Raw genomic sequence first — 21291 nt, 5'->3', positions numbered from 1 at the left:
CTATCTCATTAGGTATTATAATGTTTATTTTTCATATCCAGACTCTTCGTTAGATGCTCCAACTGAACCAACAGTAGTATGCGATTCTGACGAGATGTCCATTTTCATACCACGTGTCTATGTCGGTTCCACACCTGCACGCAAATTCATGCTGCATGATCCAAATTGTCGCGGTAACAGCTTTAACGAAACTCACTTTGTGGTGCGAACGCGCTTTGATGAATGTGGTTCCGTAATTAAGGTAAATGTACAATATAAACGATTGATTGATTGATTGATTTGATTGATTGATTGATTGATTGATTGATTGATTGATCGATCGTGATCGATCGATTGATCGATCGTACGACGGTTTCGTCATTAGTTGATGTGATTGTTTTAGTTGATGCCTTGCCTTTCATTCAGTGTTATCACCACATATGACAATGTCTGACCTGTATCATAGGAAAATTCCGTAATACAGCATCACATGCGTATCACATATGATGCCTGTAAGGTTAGGGTTATGTCTATGATGCTAGGCAATGTATTGATGATGCTGTATTCGTAGTATGTTCCATGAAACTGGACACAGTTTAGAGCCTATTCGAAACTATTAGTATGTCGTTTAACGTGTTGGTTATACATTGTGCGTATTTCAGAAAAAGAATGGAAAATTAACGGTCAGAAATACAGTTAGAGATAAAATTCGTCCAATTTCATCTGGATTAAGTGTATCAAGAAGGAAACATAAGTTCGAAATTAAAGTGAGTATTTAAAAATATTATGGGAGTGGAAAGAAAAACATTGATGTTTTGATAAAGGTAATAGATATATAGGCGTTAATATAAAATAGCGGCAGATCAGTAATATCCTCAAAATTATGTCATACAAGTACTTTCAAACAGGTCATCATCGGAGGTACAGATAATAAAATTACAATATGGCACATGATCAGTTTTAAGGGTGTTACAATAGATATAGAAAACACTGGACACTCCTAAGACATAAAACACGCCTTTGGGCTGAAAGAAAAACGAAATGAAACATAATCTGTTTGATATTTTGAATTTCATTTTAAGAGATAGGCGGAGACGCGTGTTGGACACGGTGCGGGATCTCATTATCTCGAACAATAAATTATTTAACAAAAAACTGTTTTCACCTTATAATATTCTCGTGCAAACCCGTACCGTCTCACAATGGGAGGGTTTAGTGTATAATGAAGGATCGCATAAAAGAACTCTAATAGTAATTCTGTTATTTTCAGGCGATGTGCAAGTCTGAGGTGACCTACAATAACGACATTACGTTGAATCCAGATTCTGTGGAGACGTCATTTGCGGTTCAAGGGTTTTTTAACGTGGCCGCATCCATGGCTCTATATGCTGATGGCACATACGATGATCAATATCCACAACCCGATGTGTCCTTAAACCAACGCCTGTTTGTCTCCATCGTGGCAAATGAAGAGAACGTTTTCATGAAAATCGAGACATGCAAAGCATACGCTTTAGACGGCAAAGTAAATGTATCAGATGGAGAATATGTTTTTCTTGATAACGGGTATGATACGAAAGCCTAGTATAACCAGGATGTATACAGGGCCCATGGCAGAGGGAAGGGGTCCAGAGTTATAAAACTATTTAGGCCTAGCATATCTTGAAAATTGGACAGAAGTATGTTCGTTCGTACGAACTTCCGGGCCTTGCTAAATGTCATTTTGAATACCGTCGTGACCAGGATGTTTACAGGACCCAGGGGGGAAGGGGTCCAGTGTAAACACGTCATTATAAAACTATTTAGGCCTACCATAATTTGAAAATTGGACAGAAGTATGTGCGCGCGTGCGTTCGAACTTCCGGACCTTGCTAAGTGTCATTTTGAATCCCGTCGTGACCAGGATGTTTACAGGACCCAGGGGGGAAGGGGTCCAGTGTAAACACGTCATTATAAAACTATTTAGGCCTACCATAATTTGAAAATTGGACAGAAGTATGTGCGCGCGTGCGTTCGAACTTCCGGGCCTTGCTAAGTGTCATTTTGAATCCCGTCGTGACCAGAATTTTTACAGGGCCTATGGAGGGGGGGTAGAGGGAAGGGGTCCAGAGTAAAAGCGTCATGAGTTATAAGACTATTTAGGCCTACCATATTTTGAAAATGGGACAGAAGTGTTTGAACTTCCGGGTAGGCCTACTTGCTAAATGTCATTTTGAATATACAGTATCTCCATTCAGTATCCATTTGTTACGGATACGTTTCACCCTGATTGTTATTCAATATGACAATGTAATTACTATAACCACAACAATTGTCACAGGCTATTGTGATTTATTGTGTTTAAAATGACAGGAGCTTTAGTGACAGGAGCTTTAGTAAGCCTATACTTCCGGAAAAGGGTTCGTTCGTTGAAACCCTCTCGCCCTCCCTTTCCACTGTTTTTTTACTCTTTAGTGAGGGAAGCCCACTTTTATTGCACATAACAATGGATATTTAAATGATATTACACAGTCTGAGGTTCAAAGATTATAGAAAATATTATATTGAAAATTTATATTGTGTTGAAATCTAAATATGATAAAACACATTTTGTATTACAGAGCTAAAACTGTATAAAGATTTACATTCAGTAGATATAGGTTTTTTATATGATTGTGATATTTTGGATATTTCTCGATTATTTTGTAATGGGTAATTTGTTATCCGTCTTAACGGATTATTAATTGTAACGAATAAGTTTATTGGAGGGGGGTGGGGAGCGCGGGTGTGGGTCTCACACAATTAATCGGTGATAAGGAACCGCCCTGAATTGATATACAAACTGTCTTAATAAATGGATTGTGGACATCATCTCTCATTGTTTGTGAGAAAAATAATGTGTAAATGTATTTACGTTTTTTTACAGGTGCCCTATTGAGCAAACTATGCGTTTTGAAGAATCGCCTGCCTCGAATGAAAAACGTTTTTCGTTAGATGCGTTTACGTTTCTCTATAAAGGAATACACGACAGCGTAAGTTTACCGTACAACAATATGGGCGGCCATTAGGGCCATAATAATAACAAATTTAAACCAAAGAACAATGTCTAAAAAACTACAAAGGAAAATGTGTTGATTTTTATTTTTTCCTTTGTAGTTTTTTTAGTTCGTTGATTTTTTAAACCATCGTTGTTTTTGTTTTTTACTATTATAGCCCTAATGGCCGCCCATACAGCAAGGCCAGATTGCCTTGGTTAGTGCAGTTAGTATGAAATTCAAGTAAGATTTCTTATAGATCGATAGTTACAGTATTATATAAACACCAGTTCACATTAAACTGTATACAGTAATTTGCTTAATTTAGTTAAGTATGTATTTCTAATATGAACACCAGAAGAGCTTCAATTAAACATGTATATTGTCCCCCAAAAACATGAAAAATGAAGATTAATTAAATCAGACTTTGAATATGTAGTTTTAATAAAGTTAATCACTTCCATAGAAAAAATACGAAAAAAAAAATAGGTTTTCACTTACAAAATGACAAAATAAATGGTTAAATTCAATTCCCAACAAAAAATCCATTGGCTGACAGCCAGTTGACTATTTTTTTGCTTTAAATTATAGTTTTTTCAGGTAAATAATTGTGTTTTTGATCCAATTTTTGTTAAAAGTGGATAACTATTATATGATATTAAAATGGCATACTCAACAAAAAAATTTGAAAAAATATTGTTTCAGGGGGACAATACATCTTTAAGTGAAAACCCTTTTTATTTGGTGACAAAAACCAATTGTACCGAGGTGTGCACATTATTCACTCGGTTCATTGTATTGCTATACTGTATAGGATTTTATTCAATATGAGTAATTTTTTCTAATAAAGTTTTTAAATCTATTATTGGGTTTTGTCATTTTATAAATTTCCCCTTTTTTTTGTAGGGTGTAATAGGCTTATTGTATTACTTAGAAACTAAAGCCCACGCGTCTTGTTTTTCGAAATATTTTAGGCCTATGCCTACACCCTGTTTTGTATTTCTCTACATGTGTACAGGTGTAAAGTAAACAAACTTGGCGGGTACACTTTGTATTGTCACTATAATCCTGGTTGTACTATTGTGATGTATGATTGATGAAAATTGAGTCGACGTGTGACATTCGTAATTGTGGTCGGCGTGAAAGGCCACACTTACAGCTGTACTTTTCAGCTTTACAAATGACATTTAAAACGCTAAACGTTTCTTATTAAAATTAAACAATAATCCTACGCAGGAGGATTATATAGAATATTGAGGTGAGGTATTGCAGGTATTAGATCCTGGTTGAACAAGAAAATATGCAAAATGTAACGGGTTGCTCGGTGATTCAATGAAAAAATAACATCGCTTGGGTGTAACACAATTATTTTCCTTCTATCAACAGGGAGGAGGACAAAACATGTTTCCTGTCGCTTATTGTAAGATGTAGTCTGACCTTTTTAAAAGTATTGATAGTGAAGGGTGTATTAGGGTGGGGTCTGTCACGTGACGAGGCCTCAGCTCAGACAACAATTCTAATTTGCATTCTCGTTTCAGCACTTATGATGACGTATTTTACAACTGAAGAGAAAACGCAGGATTTTACACATTGCGATCGAAACTTTAGTGGTACTCAGGCCCACTATGGTCGGGAAATATTTAGTATAGACCTATAGGTCCCCGGGAATTGCATTCGTAATTTTTGGAGGGTAAATTGTGCTGATGATCCACCGAAAAAAAATCAACGCAGCCCAGGTTTTCCCCTTTTATTTATTTATAATGTTCACGACACATTTGTTCACATCACTTACATTACATCGCGATATCGAAACCAAATATCGATTGCGTTTGATATGTTAATGAACATTTTTCGGCGCTTACGTAGCTGAAATATCGTTTTTGGTTTTGTTTCATCAAGCTACCCCGCGGCCCAAATTTGGACCACAGTCCATATACCGTAGTTTGCGGAACGTTGATTTAAGTGTATAAAAACTGTTTAGTCTCGGTTTTCAGAAAACATTTTTGGGCGAGGTCCAAATTCACGTGTAGGGCCTAAAGAAAACTTTATTAGAGATGAGATCATAATATTTGATAATAAAATCGGTGTAAAACACCGCCAGGTAACAAGTGAAAACGTATCCAAAATCGTGACTTCGATCTGAATGCGCACCAATGAGAATTTATAAAATATCCAGAATCGTCACACCTCGATCCGAATGCGCACCCTTCAGAATTTATAAAAAGGTTGGTTCATAAGGACAACGCAAGTGATTTGACCAATCACACACGATGAATTATTCAAACTGTTACTTGTCATTGGTCAACTCGCTTGTGTTACTTCTTCGTCATTGCGCTAAGAAGTTTCCTAATGGGAACGAATTTAGCTTAGCCATTATTTTTGTCAATTTCCAATCAATATTATAAGCGCGCGTACGCCATGATTATATGGCTGCGATACGTATTTTCGTTCAATTCTCGGATGAGATATGACCTATTTTTGCCTACCTCCAAAATGTATGATTTCCGGTTTTGAAGATAGTAAACTAAAGATTCGAGTTGAATTTAGAAAATCGTGCGTAGAACATGCCCAAATATTAATGAGTACCGCTAAAAACAAGAGTCTTCCGCTGGACAATTTTGCCAAATCCGTTGAGTAGTTTTGACTTAATCTTGCTAATTAGACAAACACCACATATACACTAACAAACGGAAGTATCACAAAAGTAATTATGCCTTGTGTAGTATACAATGAGGCTAATTTCGTAGGCATAACATAAACGGAGAAAAATACCACAGTACTTTAAAGGGGGGTTCCGGGTTTAAAATGAATAGCAAAAAATGTAAAATATATTTGTTTGTCTCTTAAACGGTAAAAGTTTCAATTTATATAAGCGCCCAGTGAAGCAGAACGAAGGCTGTGAAATGAGGCCAGATTACAAGTGCAGCTACGGCAAAATCACACTGTGGTTACAGAATAGGAAATTCGTGAAATGGTCAATCTTCCGACGACTCGTTATCATTAACCATGTCAATTACTTTTGTAAAATTATACTTATCTGATGTAATTTTAGTCGGTCTTCCCATTTATAAAGTCAATTTTTTATGAAAATCCATCAAAACAGTGAAAAATTAGATATGTTTGCACTTTACGTTTGCCGATTTTCGCACTGACTTAGGGAAAGCTTTCAAAATCAATGAAGCGTAACGTATACATTCCTGAGCGAGGAGAGCGAGACGACGATACACGTGCTCACTCTCTGCCCATGCCTGGCATCGTCACGTGATAAGCAGATACAATATACAATACCAAACTGGTCGGGTCGAGTATACCCCGTCTATAATCACAACATGAACGATGTACAGTATTTGATTGAAGGTCGACTCGACCTACCGGAATGGTATAGATAATATAGCTCGAATGAGAGAGTTGGAATATTTGTAAACATAAGTATTGCTAATTTTAACAAGTGTAGCCTATAGTAAAAGGCCTGGTAGTATCAATTCGCATAGGGTCTACTACACTAGCTAGCTCAATTTTTAACTGGGCCGGATCGGCTAGGTCTCCTTCCTACTACCTGGTCTACTTGCTTGATGCAGTATCCGCTTTTTTGGAGAGTAAACTAGGCCTATTTTAGGGACACCATACGTGCGGAAGGCGATCGGACACCTCGTTTTGCCTCAATATTTACAGCCGATTTTGTAGAACGTTTTAGGCTTAGATTGTTTAGGAGTTTGGTTGATAGGATGGGTGTGGAATCCACTGAGTTTTGTTATTTATGGGCCAATCGTTTAGTAGTAGGCTAGCTAGGCCCATGATGGCCCCAATGTTTTAACGTAGCCATCGTGGCATGGAATCCCTAGTCAGAAATGGCTCTCACCCATGAATAAAATGATTTAGGCTAGGCCTAGCCTAGTACGTGAAGCCGATATACGATCTGTACTATTATTCGAGGTATAAAAATACTGTAGTATAATTTATGACTCCGTAAATCTGTACTACTAGTAAAATTTGTATTTCATTAAATGTCAAATAAATATATTATATGCTACTACTGTTATTATTACACTTATTATTTCACAATGATCGGGTGGTCGTCGTTTGACAGGGGAGAGAGCTAGAGATGCAAGTTGACACAACGTATAAGCTTGACGTCGCGAGTTTGGAAATCCACTGATGACGTGATTTTGTGAATATCTCATGAATATTAATGAGCTTCCCTAAGCTGCTGAAAAACAGACTTTCCATGAATTTACCCTAAAATGTATATAACATTTAATTTTTTTAATTTCTCGTTATTACTTCTTCATTCTGACATGTCTATATTGTTATAATATTTTTTATTTAATAAATAAACGATATTTAAAAGCAATTTTAAACCCAGAATCCCCCTTTAAGAGATAGTATACAATCATTAATATGACATCATATTCTCCTTCTGTTGTGATTGTGGTGAACGTTCATATTTATTTTATTAGAAAAAATGGTAATTCCGTTATGTAACGGAATTAAAATGCGAGGTTATTATAATTAACCAAAATATCGTGCAATATAATTATGACGTTGCAATGAACACATGTGTAGTTATGACGTGGTCAAGTATTTAAAAAAAAAAGGAGTAGGCCTAAATCAATAAATAAATTGGGGAAATCCATGAATACGTGCAAAATAGTTATGCCTCAGTTGCAATGAACACGTGTGTAGTTATGATGTGGTCATGTATTTTAAAAAAAGAAGATAAACAAATGGGGAAATTCATGGAATATGTATAGTCATTAGGGAATAATAATAATAATATACAATTTCCGTTCCCCCTTTATCGCGGTTATTTCTTTATTTTGAAATTGTATAAGACGACAACATAACAATGACATAATTAATACTATAAATGTAATGACACCGACTATACCACCCACTTTCTTTCCTATACCCATAGTACCGTCCTAGTCTCCTTTATTAAGTAGATAATTATGTCACCAATAATAATACTTAATGGATTAACCCAGTTTAGTCATCATGAAAATAAGTTTTTGTGTGTGAATAGGTGAGTCGATAACAACCTTGTACTTTTCCCCTAAATTCTTAATGTTTTACCTGTTTTTAGCAGAAAATTATCTTACCTTATGACCATTTCTATATTTATTTTATTGATTTAAACTTTATGGTGAATTCGAAATCGCACAAGGTAGGCCTACAATGGCGTAACGGCTATGCGCTCACTGGCTAAACCCATGGGCCACGGAGCTTATGAGGGCCCCTGAGCAGAGTCAATTTAGAGGGAAAAAACAGGCATTTTGTAATATGTCGAAAAGGCTAAAAACGGCCTACAGCGTTGGAGGGCCACTTAGGGTTCCTAAACCAGGGGCCTCAAGCGTTATGCCACTGGCACTGATGAGTTTAACGCTTGGTTCCTCAGCAGCGCAACAACGTAAGGCCAATTTACACAGACGAGCGGTAACCGGTGAAGCTTGGTTCCCACTAGCGACGCAACATAACGCAATCTACGCAACGTAAGAAAATGCCCTTACAATAATTGTGTTTGCCCCCGCCTGCGTGAAATCAAACCTGTGATGTTTGCAGCACTATTGCGTCGTCGGTTCCCACTTGTGATTACGCAATACAGCACGTTGCGTCAATACGTCGTTGCGTTGCGTCCTAGTGGGAACCACGCTTTAGCGGAACCGCGTAGCGTGTCCAATGTAGAATCTGTATCTATCCTGATCTATCATCGCGTTGTGTGTAAATGGTCATAAAGCGTGGTTCCCACTAGAACGCAACGTAGTAGTAGACGTATTAACGCAAAGTGATGTATTGCGTAATCACAAGTGGGAACCGACGACGCAACAATGCTGCAAAAATCGTAGGTTTGATTTCACGCAGGCGGGGGCAAACACAATTATTGGAAGGGTATTTTCTTACGTTGCGTAGGTTGCGTTACGTTGCTAGTGGGAACCAAACTTTAGGAATAACACAGATTCTATATTTTTATTACCGTTACTTACCGCTCGTCTGTGTAAATTAGGCACAATGCAATTGGAGTTGACCAGTGATTGTGATTAAATTACTTAAGCTTAGTTCCTACTAGGACGCAACGCAATGATGTACATGGTAACGCAAGCTTGACCAATGACAAACGCAGTTCGAATAATCCATCACTTGTGAATGGTCAATGCGTTGCATTTACGGCCTTGCGTTGCGTCCTAGTGGGAATCAAGCTTAAAAATGTGACCACATGCATTAGGTGTACGGATGTACCGGTGGTGTAGCGGTCACTCTGTCCCATTGACGTACGTCGAATTTAACTCTGCTTAAAATGATCATGGTACCGTATAATGTTAATACAATTGTGTTATTTGCTCTCAATAGATGCGGGTCACATGTATTGTTTCATTCTGTGGATTAGATGAAGAGGATAACTGCAGGCAATGTACAGACACTGCCATTACTGGTAACACTGAAGATCAGAGAGGTCGCAGAAGCATCCCTGTGGATGGCGTCAGAGGTCGCAGAAGCATCCCTGGGGATGATACCAGAGGTCGCAGAAGCATCTATGGGGATGACGCCAGAGGTCGCAGAAGCAGCCAAAGACTTGCAAAAGTCTACTTAAATATTTAATTTTCAAGTAGATTTTAATGAATATCGAATTATGTTAATGTTTTTCGTATAGCCTTAAACGTATTAGCAGGGATGTATACCGCCTCCCTGATATTAGGATACTAATGCTTGGTTCTCACACTAGAGACGCAACACAAGGACGTAACGCAACGTAAGCGAGTTGACCAATCACAAGCGATGGATTATTTGAACTGTCATTGGTCAACACGCTTGCGTTGCGTTTACGTCCTTGTGTTACGTCCTAGTGGGAACCAAGCTTTTGTGAGTTAGGATGCAAAATAGACTGCAAATACATTAACCGGTGGATTGACGTGTCAGTATGTCTGTAAAGCGTGGTTCCCACCAGCGACGCAACGTAACGCAATCTACCGCAATCTACACAACGTAAGCAAATGCCCTTCTAATAATTATGTTTGCCCCAGCCTGCGTGAAATCAAACCTGCGATGTATGCAGCACTATTGCGTCGTCGCTTCTCCCCTAAAGCTTGGTTCCCACTAGAACGCAACGCAAGGACGTAAACGCAACGCAAGCATTTTAACCAATGACAAGAGAAGTTATATAGACAGTTAGCAATCACAAGCGAATAAGACATCGCTTGTGATTGGTCAATTCACTTGCGTTGCGTTACGTCCTTGCGTTGCGTCGCTAGTGGGAACCACGCTTAATGATTACGCAATACAGCACTTTGCGTCGATACGGCGTTGCGTTCTAGTGGGAACCACGCTTAAGTGAATTACCTAATCTCGAGGATCATCAGTCGCCCCCCACACCACCAAATGCTAATATTTATTGATGATATTATTATATCTCTTTATTGATTGATTGTTATTAATTGATATTATATGATATCTGTTTATGTATAGCATCTCTCTTTTGGCCCTCAAAATTGTAACCCAAATATCGACTAGTTCGCACTTAAACGGAACAGCAGCAACTTTTTTCTTTTTACAAAATCAGTTTAATATGTACTATAATGTTATATATACAATAGATTGGACAAAGTATCAGTTCAATCAAATTGATTCTTTTCAATATTATAATTATCAACAAAAAGATTATTTTCCATAAAAAATGAACATAGGCCATTTTAAAAATGTCCACATGTATTTCAGTTGGTTGAAAACTAGGCGACCTCTTGTTGATGTGATGATGATCCATTGTCATTAGGCCATCTACAACGAAATAATGATACAAGTTCATATAATTATTAAATCAATAATAAAAAACAATACAGGTTCATGTATATATTATTTGTGTAGCCCTCCAGGACATTTTATTTATTTATTTAATTATGTTATTTATTTATTCAATTTCTGCCATATACAATACAAAGCCAAAACGAAATATAAAGGCAAGGAAAGACCAAACAGGTGCTAAACACCTATGCTAGTTGGGCAACCCAGAACAGCGCACAGAAATAAACACATTCTACAATTAACGCATCTACAAGAAAGCGACTAAGACATTAACTATTTTATTGACTATTTCATTTATTTTTTGGAATTCTCTTCCAAACTGCATTACAGATGCATAGTCGGTGGCTCTTTTTAAGAGGCTTCTTAAGACATACTTGTTTAATAAAGCATATTAACTCCTATTTTTTTTTCTCCTTTACCATGCCACCTAGATTGTTTTAGATACGGGATGACCGACTTTAGATCTAGTTTAAGCGACGAGGGCGTATCCCCTTACTTCGGTCTGGGTTTATTTTTAGGCATGGTTGGACACAGACACGGTCGTATTTTTACAAAAAAAGCTCAACGTTCATGAAGGGTCGTTCATTTTAAAGCGTGGTTCCCACTAGAACGCAACGCAGCGACGTATTGACGCAAAGTGATGTATTGCATAATCACAAGTGGAAACCGACGACGCAATAGTGATGCAAACATCGCAGGTTTGATTTCACGCAGGCGGGGGCAAACGCAATGATTGGAAGGGCATTTGCTTACGTTGCGTATATTGCGTTACGTTGCGTCGCAAGTGGGAACCACGCTCACAAATGGAAACCGACGACACAATAGTGATGTAAACATCGCAGGTTTGATTTCACGCAGGCGGGGGCAAACGCAATGATTGGAAGGGCATTTTCTTACGTTGCATAGGTTGCGTCGCTAGTGGGAACCAAGCTTTAGATCAAATACAAAACGGCAAATCACACTGAAATAAGAATTTCAGTGAAGAGATTTGAACATCATAACAGATAGTTCGTAGTAGCCTACACCTAACAAGATCATTTTCACTATCAAAACTCTTAATCTAACACCACAGACGCACGTGCGTACAGTTTTTATAGTGTGTTTACAGATTAACAAATTAGATTGCAAGAAAACAAACAAATGTGGTATATAATACCAAAAAAGGAGAGATTTCGACAGATCACCAAAAGCGTAAATAAACACTGTCAAGTGGCTATCTCTCGGCAATGAGCAGGAAGAGTGACACATTAACCAATTTTACAACTATTAAAATGATCAAAACAACACAGTAAATATATAAAAAATGTCCAGTAATCCAATTTACGCTGATTGAATTATACATCATAAATATCTACTAGACACTTTTGTGTGTCGGAACTTTATGTACTTACTTTTGAGGCGGGGGCGTGGGTAACGGCAAAATGCCCATTTCATCAATTTCTGTTTCCTCGTCTGGTTCGACAATCTGCGATTCTAGTTCAAACAAATTACGTATGTTAGGCCTATCATTAATAATAAGTTAATGTAATCTCCAGCTTAAAAATTTAAGCTTGGTTCCCACTAGAACGTAACGCAACGCAAAGTGATTTGACCAATCTCAAGCGATGGATTCGAACAGTCGCGTGTGATTGGTCAACTCGCTTGCGTTGCGTCTACGTCCTTGTGTTGCGTCTACGTCCTTGTGTTGCGTCTACGTCCTTCTGTTGCTCTGTGTTGCGTCTACGTCTTTGTGTTGCGTCTACATCCTTTGTTTGTTTGTTTGTTTTATCTTTATACTGGGTGACCTCTTCAGTCAAAGACTGATCTCCCAGAGGGCCCAGTTGGTGATCAGTGGCTGTGATGTACTAATACACCGGGGTAACCCCCTACTCGTCCTTGTGTTGCGTCTACGTCTTTGTGTTGCGTCTACGTCCTTGTGTTGCGTTCTAGTGGGAACCAAGGAGAGTCACAATTGGGAATATTGGAATCGGTATTCCAACAGCGTATCGGAAAGATTTGGACATACAATTTGAAAATTATTTAATTTTCTTTTTTATCATTATCAACTACTGTACTACTTTTTTTTATATGTTAAGAATTCAACTTGGGGGGGGGGGGGGGGGGGTGATGCATAATACTGAGTTCATACCTCCAGTTGAAAAGAAGTCAACACCTTTATTAGGCGGGGGCGACATCGTGAATGGAGTCGTAGTGTCTCTGACAACATTACCAACGTGTCGACCAATTCCTGGCTAATACAAAAAAAAAGATTTTAGAATTAAATTCAAAATTATACTAGGCCTATAATACCCGATTATATAACATTTTGAAACTTTGCAAGTGACTAAAATGACTTTGCTGTTTTATGGTACGTGGGTCTAATATTATTATTGTATTGCAATTGCTGATAAAAATGACTTCCTATGGTTATATACAGTAATGTGTCGGACACTATACATTAATCATATCTGGTTATTAATACTTTTATGGTATTAGTTATTTATATTTTTGCTAAAAAAAGATTGTATAAAATTAGTAGGGACTTTTCTTACATTAAAAAGGGGTTATTTCAATCCATATTCATCCTTTTTATTCAAATGTTTCACTACAAATGTGTAAACAATTATTTGACTTACCAGGGGGTATGATGGGGCTTTCATGGGGCTGTTTGGTGGAAGCTGTGGGGCTGGGACAATACCCATGTGTGTGTCAGACTATATTTTAAAAAGATAGAAAAAAACACGTAGTTTTTATATCAAATAAAAAAGTAAATACTGGTAAAAATAGAAAGCAAGAAGATTCACTTACTCTATCACAGGATTTGGACAGTTTCCTTGTATTAATGTATTATTTCCATTATGTGGTTCAAACGATAGACTCACTTTTTACGAATAACCTACTTTTTACAAGTGAGATAAGACTGTTTCCCACTTTTAATGATTATACTATAGACTTATTGTAAAATTCTTATATGCTTTTCCCATGATGTTTAAACAGCTCCCTTCCTGGACCGGACACACACCCCTTTCTCCCTTCCTGGACCGGACACACACCCATTGCTCCCTTCCTGGACCTGACACACACCCCTTGTTCCCTTCCTGGACCGGACACACACCCTTTCTGCTCTTCACTCTGGCTTTCCTCAAATTCTAGATTCACTCTGGCTTTGCTCCCTTCCTGGACACACCCCCTTGCTCCCTTCTTGGATACAACCCCTTCATTCACCCTGGCTTTGCTCCCTTCTTGGATACACCCCCTTGCTCCCTTCTTGGATACAACCCCTTCATTCACCCTGGCTTTGCTCCCTTCTTGGATACACCCCCTTGCTCCCTTCTTGGATACAACCCCTTCATTCACCCTGGCTTTGCTCCCTTCTTGGATACACTCCCCCTTGCTCCCATTCTGGGAACACACTCATTGTGCCCTTTTTTTAGATTCACCCTGGCTTTGCTTCCTTCCTTTGCTCCCTTTTTGGACACACACTCCCCTTGCTCCCTTTTTGGACACACACCCCTTGATTCTATTCTGGGGAACACACACCTTGTGCCCTTTTTGGATTCACCCTGGTTTTGCTCCCTTCCTGGATACACTCCCCTCTTGCTTCCATTCGGGGGAACACACTCCTTGTGCCCTTTTTGGATTCACCCTGGTTTTACTCCCTTCCTGGATACACTCCCCTCTTGCTTCCATTCTGGGGGAACACACTCCTTTTGCCCTTTTTGGATTCACCCTGGCTTTGCTCCCTTCCTGGATACAATCCTACTTGTTCCCATTTTGGACACACCCCCCTTTCTCCCATCCTGGGGGCACACACTCCTTGTGCCATTCCTGGACACACCCCCTTTGCTCCCTTCCTCCTGGATACATTCCTACTTGTTCCCTTCCTGGACAACACCCCTAATCCTATTCTGGAATCACACAGTGCACAGTGCACATTACCGAGTATTGAACTGAAGCATGGTGAAGAGTTGCTGCTTGCTTCTGGAGAGTCTGCCGTAGATAGCTCTCATCTTTAATAGCGTACATACTGAATTAAAAAAAGATAAGTGGTTAAAACAGGTACCAGTGACGTAACACAGAGGCCCGAGGCCCCTGGTTTAGGAACCCTAAGGAGGGCTCAGCGTTTTTAGCCCCTTTCGACATATTTTCATATATATATATATTATCTATAACATTTCTGTAAAAAAAAAATTTTTTTAATAGTGAAAAATAGGACTATAGATTGGTTATTATTGGAATGTATGATCAATAGAAATGTCTACAGAGGGAGATAACTATTATTTGTTGTTTTTATTATTACTAAATTAAAAAATAATAAAACTAAATTATTGATATACAGAAGTAACAGTTTAGTTATTATTGTTTGACCAATCATCATTATTAAGTTAAGCCTCGTCTACACTATCAAACTTTATGTGAACAAATGTGATGTGCCCATATATGGATATGATGATGTCATATCACTACCATATTTGGGCATATCACTACCATATTTTTTTTATCAAAGTAGTTTGACAGAAACCTTACAAACCTTTTCTGTAAAATTGTAAACTTTTTCTCCCAGCTTTTAATAGACCTTGATAGTTCTCGCTGTAGCCTGTAAAAAAACAAAATCCACTTTATGCCGGTAATCTCTTTAATTTATGTGTATAAGTTCAACATAATTCAAGGAGATAAACTATCTAACAACATTAATAAAGTTATTTTTGCGGTACTTGATGTGATTCCAATGGGAAATAAAAGAAGGCTGATATGATGTGATACATCCTTTTTCTGGAGAACAATCTTGAGATCTTCTCAACAATATTTCATTTCTTTTGCAATCTTACGGTGTACCTATTTACTAGTGTTGATTCACCATGCTTTCACCATCAAACATTATCATTACTAATTACATTACCTGTCAATTTTATCTAATGGCTAGATATTTTGTTCCGTTCTGCTTCCTGGATGATAATTATTTAATTATTATCTATTATGATATAATTCACAAGTTACTATAAACTATGATGAATCAATCAATATTAGGCCAAAAAAAAAAATTATTGTGTTGGCCACGCCCGACCGACCCTAAACTGCCGAAAATGAAGGTCGGCTTTTTTTTTTTTTTTTTTTTTTTTGTTGAGCCAAACGGCAATTTTGAAACCAAATGGTGAAAAAATATTGTCTTATTTGCCAAATTGGCGAACATATTTCACCTCCGCCGGACGTGTAAAAAAGAAGCGTGCAACCAACCGTGAATCAATCACGTGATAACCGGAATACGCGATTATTAATTTTTGGGGGATCCAGGTTTAAATTAAATAAACACTTAGATTACACAGTGGTTGAGACAGGTTTTTAATAGTTATCACATTTTTAAACACCCTCATAATTAATGGACTCTACCAATGTTGATCTGCAGCAAAAGAACAACAGATCGTACATCGCACGAGGTTGTTGATGCGGTGTTTTTTGGTTTTACTGTACAGTACTACGATCCCATTACGGACTTGTTAAATGATTTAAAAGGCATGGATTCGCCAAGCAAGTAGGCCTATATACGTTTAATAAAAATGTACCTAAGATTGTCGTAAGCTCTTTTGTTCAAACTTGTTATTTATATAGCGATAATCCATCCGTTCCGGCATGCACGCAAGGCTTCTAGCCGGACCTCTAGCCTCGATCGATCGATGTCGCTGGTGGGGAATTTCCCCGCGATAAGAAATCGGCGAAATATGGCTCATAAAACGGCCTAAATTTTAATGTTACATCTTTAATGCCAGTGTAATTACGTATGGATAAAACAATATAAAACTCAATATTTTTCATCTAGAATAATATGTTAACTTGCGTAATGTAGCATTAACACGGAAATAGTTTATTTCGATCTTGATTGTTTTTGTTGGCTTTAAAAATGGTAGCTAGGGCTAGCCTAGGCATTTTTGCCTCAAAAAGCTAGGCCTACGTTTATTTAATAAACCTTTTTTAAACTTTTGTTGAAAGAATTATAGCTAGCGTGAGTCTAGGGTGCTATGAAAAGTGTTTAAAAGTCTTTTTGTATCAATTGTGTAAATTGTTTATTATTTTGCCGGCAACACATTTTTGGTCTGGGAAAAAAAAAAAAAAAAAAAAAAAAAAACTTTTCCTACCGACCTACCCATTTTTAGGATTTACCCAAAACGTGGCCAACACAATAATTTTTTTTTTTTGGCCTTATTACCGTCCAATTTCATTCTCATGAAATTTTTTCAATCGTTTAAGTTTGCTAATTTCATCCGTGGATTCTTGTGTACTCTTTGTCTGTTCTACTTCCTATAAGAAAAGGATAAAATTGATTGTCACTCTCTTAATGTTAATTGATTGGGACTAGATTGTCAAAGGCTTTGGTTCAGACCTGTCTGTGTCCTTAGGCAAGATACTCTCATTTCCCCCGGATCCGGGTACATACATACATCTCACGTGCACACCGTTCAGAAAAAGTAGAGGATCGTCTGGTCTCCCAGCGTGCTGGTCATGGTCCTATTGGGCCCTCTGGGAGAAGATTAAAGAGGTCACCCAATAAAAAAAAAATCGTTAGGCAAGCTAAACAAGATACAGTACCTTTTGAATAAGAGTTTCTGATGTTTTTCTGTGGGCTGATTTGAGTCTGTTCTTTTCTTCTTCCAATTTCTGTTGTTCGGTTGCATGTTTCCGTGCCAATTGTAATAGCTGTTGGTTTACAAAATAATAAATGTTACAAAAAGTAAACATCCGTTACCATATTAATAAAAAAGAATATGATGTTTCTTCTCAAATAAAATGTTATTACCATTGTGTTATATTCTTTACATTATTATCAATTGTTAAAAATGTTATTGATAAAATTCTTTACATTATTATTGTGAACATTGTTATTGTTAACATTCTTTACATCTTCTTATACCAACATTGTAATTCTTATGCTAGCATTCTTTACATTATTATTGTTAACATTGTTATTGTTAACATTCTTTACATCTTCTTCTGCTAACATTCCTGAATGGAACCAGTTAGACAGGAACATTAGGACTGTACCAAATATTGCCACTTTTAAAGACCAACTGTACACTATTGACATCGAAAGTAATTTCTTAAAAGCACACTTTGCTATAAATTAATATTTTTGCACATGACCCTAACCAACGTACACGATAACCAGAGATGGTGTTTGTACGTTACAGATTACTGTATCCTTATGTTAACATCTTTATTACTGATTGACATTATTATTGTTAACATTGTTATTGTTAACATTCTTTACATCTTCTTATGCCAACATTGTAATTCTTCTGCTAACATTCTTTACATTACTTTATACTTATGTTAACATCTTTATTCTTTATTATTGTTTGACATTGTTAATGTTTTCTTATTTACATTGTTTTGCATACCTCATCTCGTCCAGATTGCATCTTTTCTTGAAGTTCTTTCTCTAAATTTTGTCTCTGCTTTTCTGCCTAGTAAAATAATAGGTCAAACATGGAATGAGATTGATATCGCAGAAAATGCACAACATAAAACCACAGACTGCAGAGAAGAATAGGCTTTTTTGCCAATTGAGCTTTCTTTATGTTACAGAGCCTTTTAACTTGACTTTAAATAAGTCTGTATCTCTGTTACATCTGACAGATTTTGATATCTATCAGTGTTTAAAATATTTAAAAGTATTTCAGATAACAAGGGAGAAATAACTGTGTCAGAGAGCTATAAGTTTATAGGCTATGCCTCTATCACAGAACTTGTGCCGGACACAAATAAACCGGAGCCTAACATAGATTCTTACATTTTTTTTCAGATAAGATAACTCAGCATTTGCGGAAGATTTTGCCTGTTCCAGCTCTGCAGTTAACTGTTCCACTTTTACTCGTTCTTTTTCCAATGCCCTTGATAGATTATCAATCTCTTTATCTGATTAAAAATAACAAAAATGTTTTATACTACCTTATGGCAGAACAAAAAACTAGAATAACAACAAAAAACAGCATTCTAAATAAAAGAAAATTACTTTGTTCATCTGAGTTTTCATCTTTGGTATCAAGAGCATTTTCAAGATTCAGTATTTTTTTGCGGAGTTTTGCGTTATCTTCTTTCAGACCTTCAACCTCGTAAACAGCAGCAGGAGTCACGACCTCTGGTCTCTGAGAATCCTGCAATGACAACCATCACAACACACAGAAATATAAATAAATATAATAAATATATCAACTTGAAAAAAGAAATTGTAATTTGGAATAACAAATTCAAATCTAATCTCCAAAGTTGAAACATTCAAGAGCTAAAATTGAAACACCCGATACACCATCAGCAGTGGCGTAACAGCTATGAACGCTCACTGGCTAAACCCAGGGGCCCCGGAGCTTATGGGGGTCCCTGAGCAGTGCACAGAGGAAAAAACCAGGCATTAAAATATGTGGAAAAGGTTAAAAATGTGCTAGGCCTCCAGCGTTGGAGAGCCACTTAGAGTTCCTAAACCAGGGGCTTCAGGACTCTGTGTTACGCCAGCCACTGACCATCAGATCATCTCTAAACAGGTGGAGCCTTACCTCAGAAGCTTGTTGGAGCTGCATCTTCAGCATGTCAATAACTCCTTCCTGTTGGATTATTTGATACTGTAATTGTTTGTATTCCTCTTCGATCTTATTGGCCTTTGACACCTGACTGCTGGCAGCCTGTTCCATTTTTAATCCATAGTGTTTCTAAATAAAATAACAAATTTATTTAATACAGAGAAATTCCGGATCCCATTGACTGGAGAAGATAGAAGAACTAAGTTTCAAAATATACTATTATTCAATAGGATTGGATTTTATTGAATGTTGTATTTCTTCACTGCATTATAGAGATTGTCTCCACACTTAACAGTAAGATATGCTCATTTTAGATATGTGATACACTAAAATGAAACAGCATTTTTAATTAAAATCAAATTCATCCATATCATGGCTGGTTCCATGGTGTAATGTGACGTGCAGGGCGAATTAGGAGATTAAGTTAGTCCTACCTTATCCCTCCATGATACTATTATGATAGTTGAGTTTATGGAAATCTAAAATAGACTTATTTTATTTTATAGGTAAAAATTAATATACTACTGTACCTTCCACTCATTGTTAATTTTAACGATAGCATTTAGAAGTTGTTGCTTAAAACTTCTTCGAATAATTGCCAGTCTCTGTTTTCAAAGAAAAATACATTTAATGTTAATTAAATAAGTTTAGTTTTATTTTATTTTCATAAACAAACATGTAAACAAAAACATAGGTCCATCAACATAATTAGCAATAATAAACAAATAAATAAAATATTCACAAATATTATTTATTATAAGCTGTCACCAACCATTTCTACTGCTCTTTTGTGCCAGCTCCATCAAACATTTTAAAAATAATTTTTAAATTTTTTTTATTTCATGCAACTTGTAAATTACACGATGGAAAAACTATTTTATAATTTATCGTGCTTATAAACTAAGTCTCATTGGAGGCTTAGGGAGTGGAGTTGAAAGAGTTGTGAGTTACAACCCTGGTACTACTGTAGGTCAAGATTGAACCCTTGACATTGGGATTGGAAGGCAAGCACGTTAACCACCAAGCTACTGTACAGCCCCACTACAATTTTTGTTTTATACCTCATCTTGATTTTTCTCCAGTTCAGTTACTCGGTCGTTGACTCTACAATATAACTCTAGTGTCTTTTCTTGAAGTCTGCTCTCATAATCAGCTTGCATAACATGCTTGGTTAAATTCAGGTCTCTCTTCAACGATCCTGCATCCTGGGTAGAACAAACAACAAAGTTATATCATGTGAAAGGTGAGATAATTGTAAAACATTATTTATATTTTGTTATTAGCATTATTATAATCAACTATAGGCCTAGTACAGGAAATGAAAAAATGAAAAAGCTCTGAAAAGAGTTCAGCATGAGAGGAAAATTTCTTACTTCGACCAGTTGTTGAATCACTGATGTCATTTCTTTAAGCGCAACGATTTCAGACTCTGATGTTTGTGTTGCTCGATCCTGACGGAAAAATCCAACTTTTTGCTGGTCCGCAATTGATGGCCTATTTTAATGCAATTGAAAAGAATATAGCCTAATTATACACTAATTTAATCATTAAATAAATAAATTATTATTATTATTAAATATTGATGATGATTTATATTCAGAACAAATAACTGAAATGAGAAAGTGAAATATATAGGCCTCTTCTAGGCCTGGCTAGATTATAGGTAGGCCTACTAGAGGTCTAGGCCTAACCTTTAAAAAGTATTAGACTGTCTAGGCCTACTTAGGCCCCTCTAGAGCCTTTTTACTATATAGGGCTCTAGCTAGTAGGCCTAGGCCTAGCCTTTAAATGAGTGATTTACCTACCTCACATCATCTAAATAATCTTCTTCGTCATCTTCGCTTGATGATGATAAAACAATTCGTTCATCGGCCATATTGAATTTAATGTTCTTCTTCTTGATCTTCCAGACTTTTAACTTGTTTGTCAAACTTTTTCCATACGAATTGAATTAGGATATA

At 36.9% G+C, this 21291-nt stretch overlaps 2 protein-coding genes across 4 annotated transcripts in view; one reads left to right on the top strand and one right to left on the bottom strand.

Moving 5' to 3' along the window:
- LOC144839388 (uncharacterized) overlaps positions 1-10817 on the top strand; it is a 21949-nt gene extending 11132 nt beyond the window's left edge. Inside the window, exons 11-16 of one of the 3 annotated variants that reach the window (XM_078694714.1) lie at positions 42-241; positions 642-746; positions 1250-1545; positions 2885-2990; positions 9339-9474; positions 9508-10817. In XM_078694714.1, coding sequence (XP_078550840.1) covers positions 42-241; positions 642-746; positions 1250-1545; positions 2885-2990; positions 9339-9474; positions 9508-9587 — 923 coding nt within the window. In that variant the 3' untranslated portion in view covers positions 9588-10817. Of the gene's footprint in view, positions 1-41; positions 242-641; positions 747-1249; positions 1546-2884; positions 2991-9338 lie in introns of all 3 variants that reach the window. The other 2 variants (XM_078694713.1, XM_078694712.1) reach the window with 2 other exon arrangements.
- LOC144839389 (uncharacterized) lies at positions 10524-21291 on the bottom strand. The gene is made up of 16 exons (XM_078694715.1): positions 21136-21291; positions 20704-20824; positions 20392-20535; positions 19861-19935; positions 19307-19459; positions 18769-18910; positions 18547-18671; positions 18155-18220; positions 17346-17453; positions 16966-17057; positions 15295-15360; positions 14703-14790; positions 13400-13477; positions 12913-13015; positions 12176-12257; positions 10524-10760 (listed from the first exon to the last, which is right to left on the bottom strand). Exons 1-16 carry the CDS (start codon positions 21204-21206, stop codon positions 10712-10714), a joined length of 1563 nt encoding a protein of 520 aa, XP_078550841.1. The 5' UTR covers positions 21207-21291; the 3' UTR covers positions 10524-10711.

The sequence above is a fragment of the Antedon bifida genome, chromosome 4 (assembly GCF_963402885.1).
Source record: "Antedon bifida chromosome 4, ecAntBifi1.1, whole genome shotgun sequence".
In the NCBI taxonomy this organism is placed as follows: Eukaryota; Metazoa; Echinodermata; class Crinoidea; order Comatulida; family Antedonidae; genus Antedon; species Antedon bifida.
Note: the sequence above shows the minus strand (reverse complement) of the source record. Positions and strands in the feature narration are given on the sequence as shown.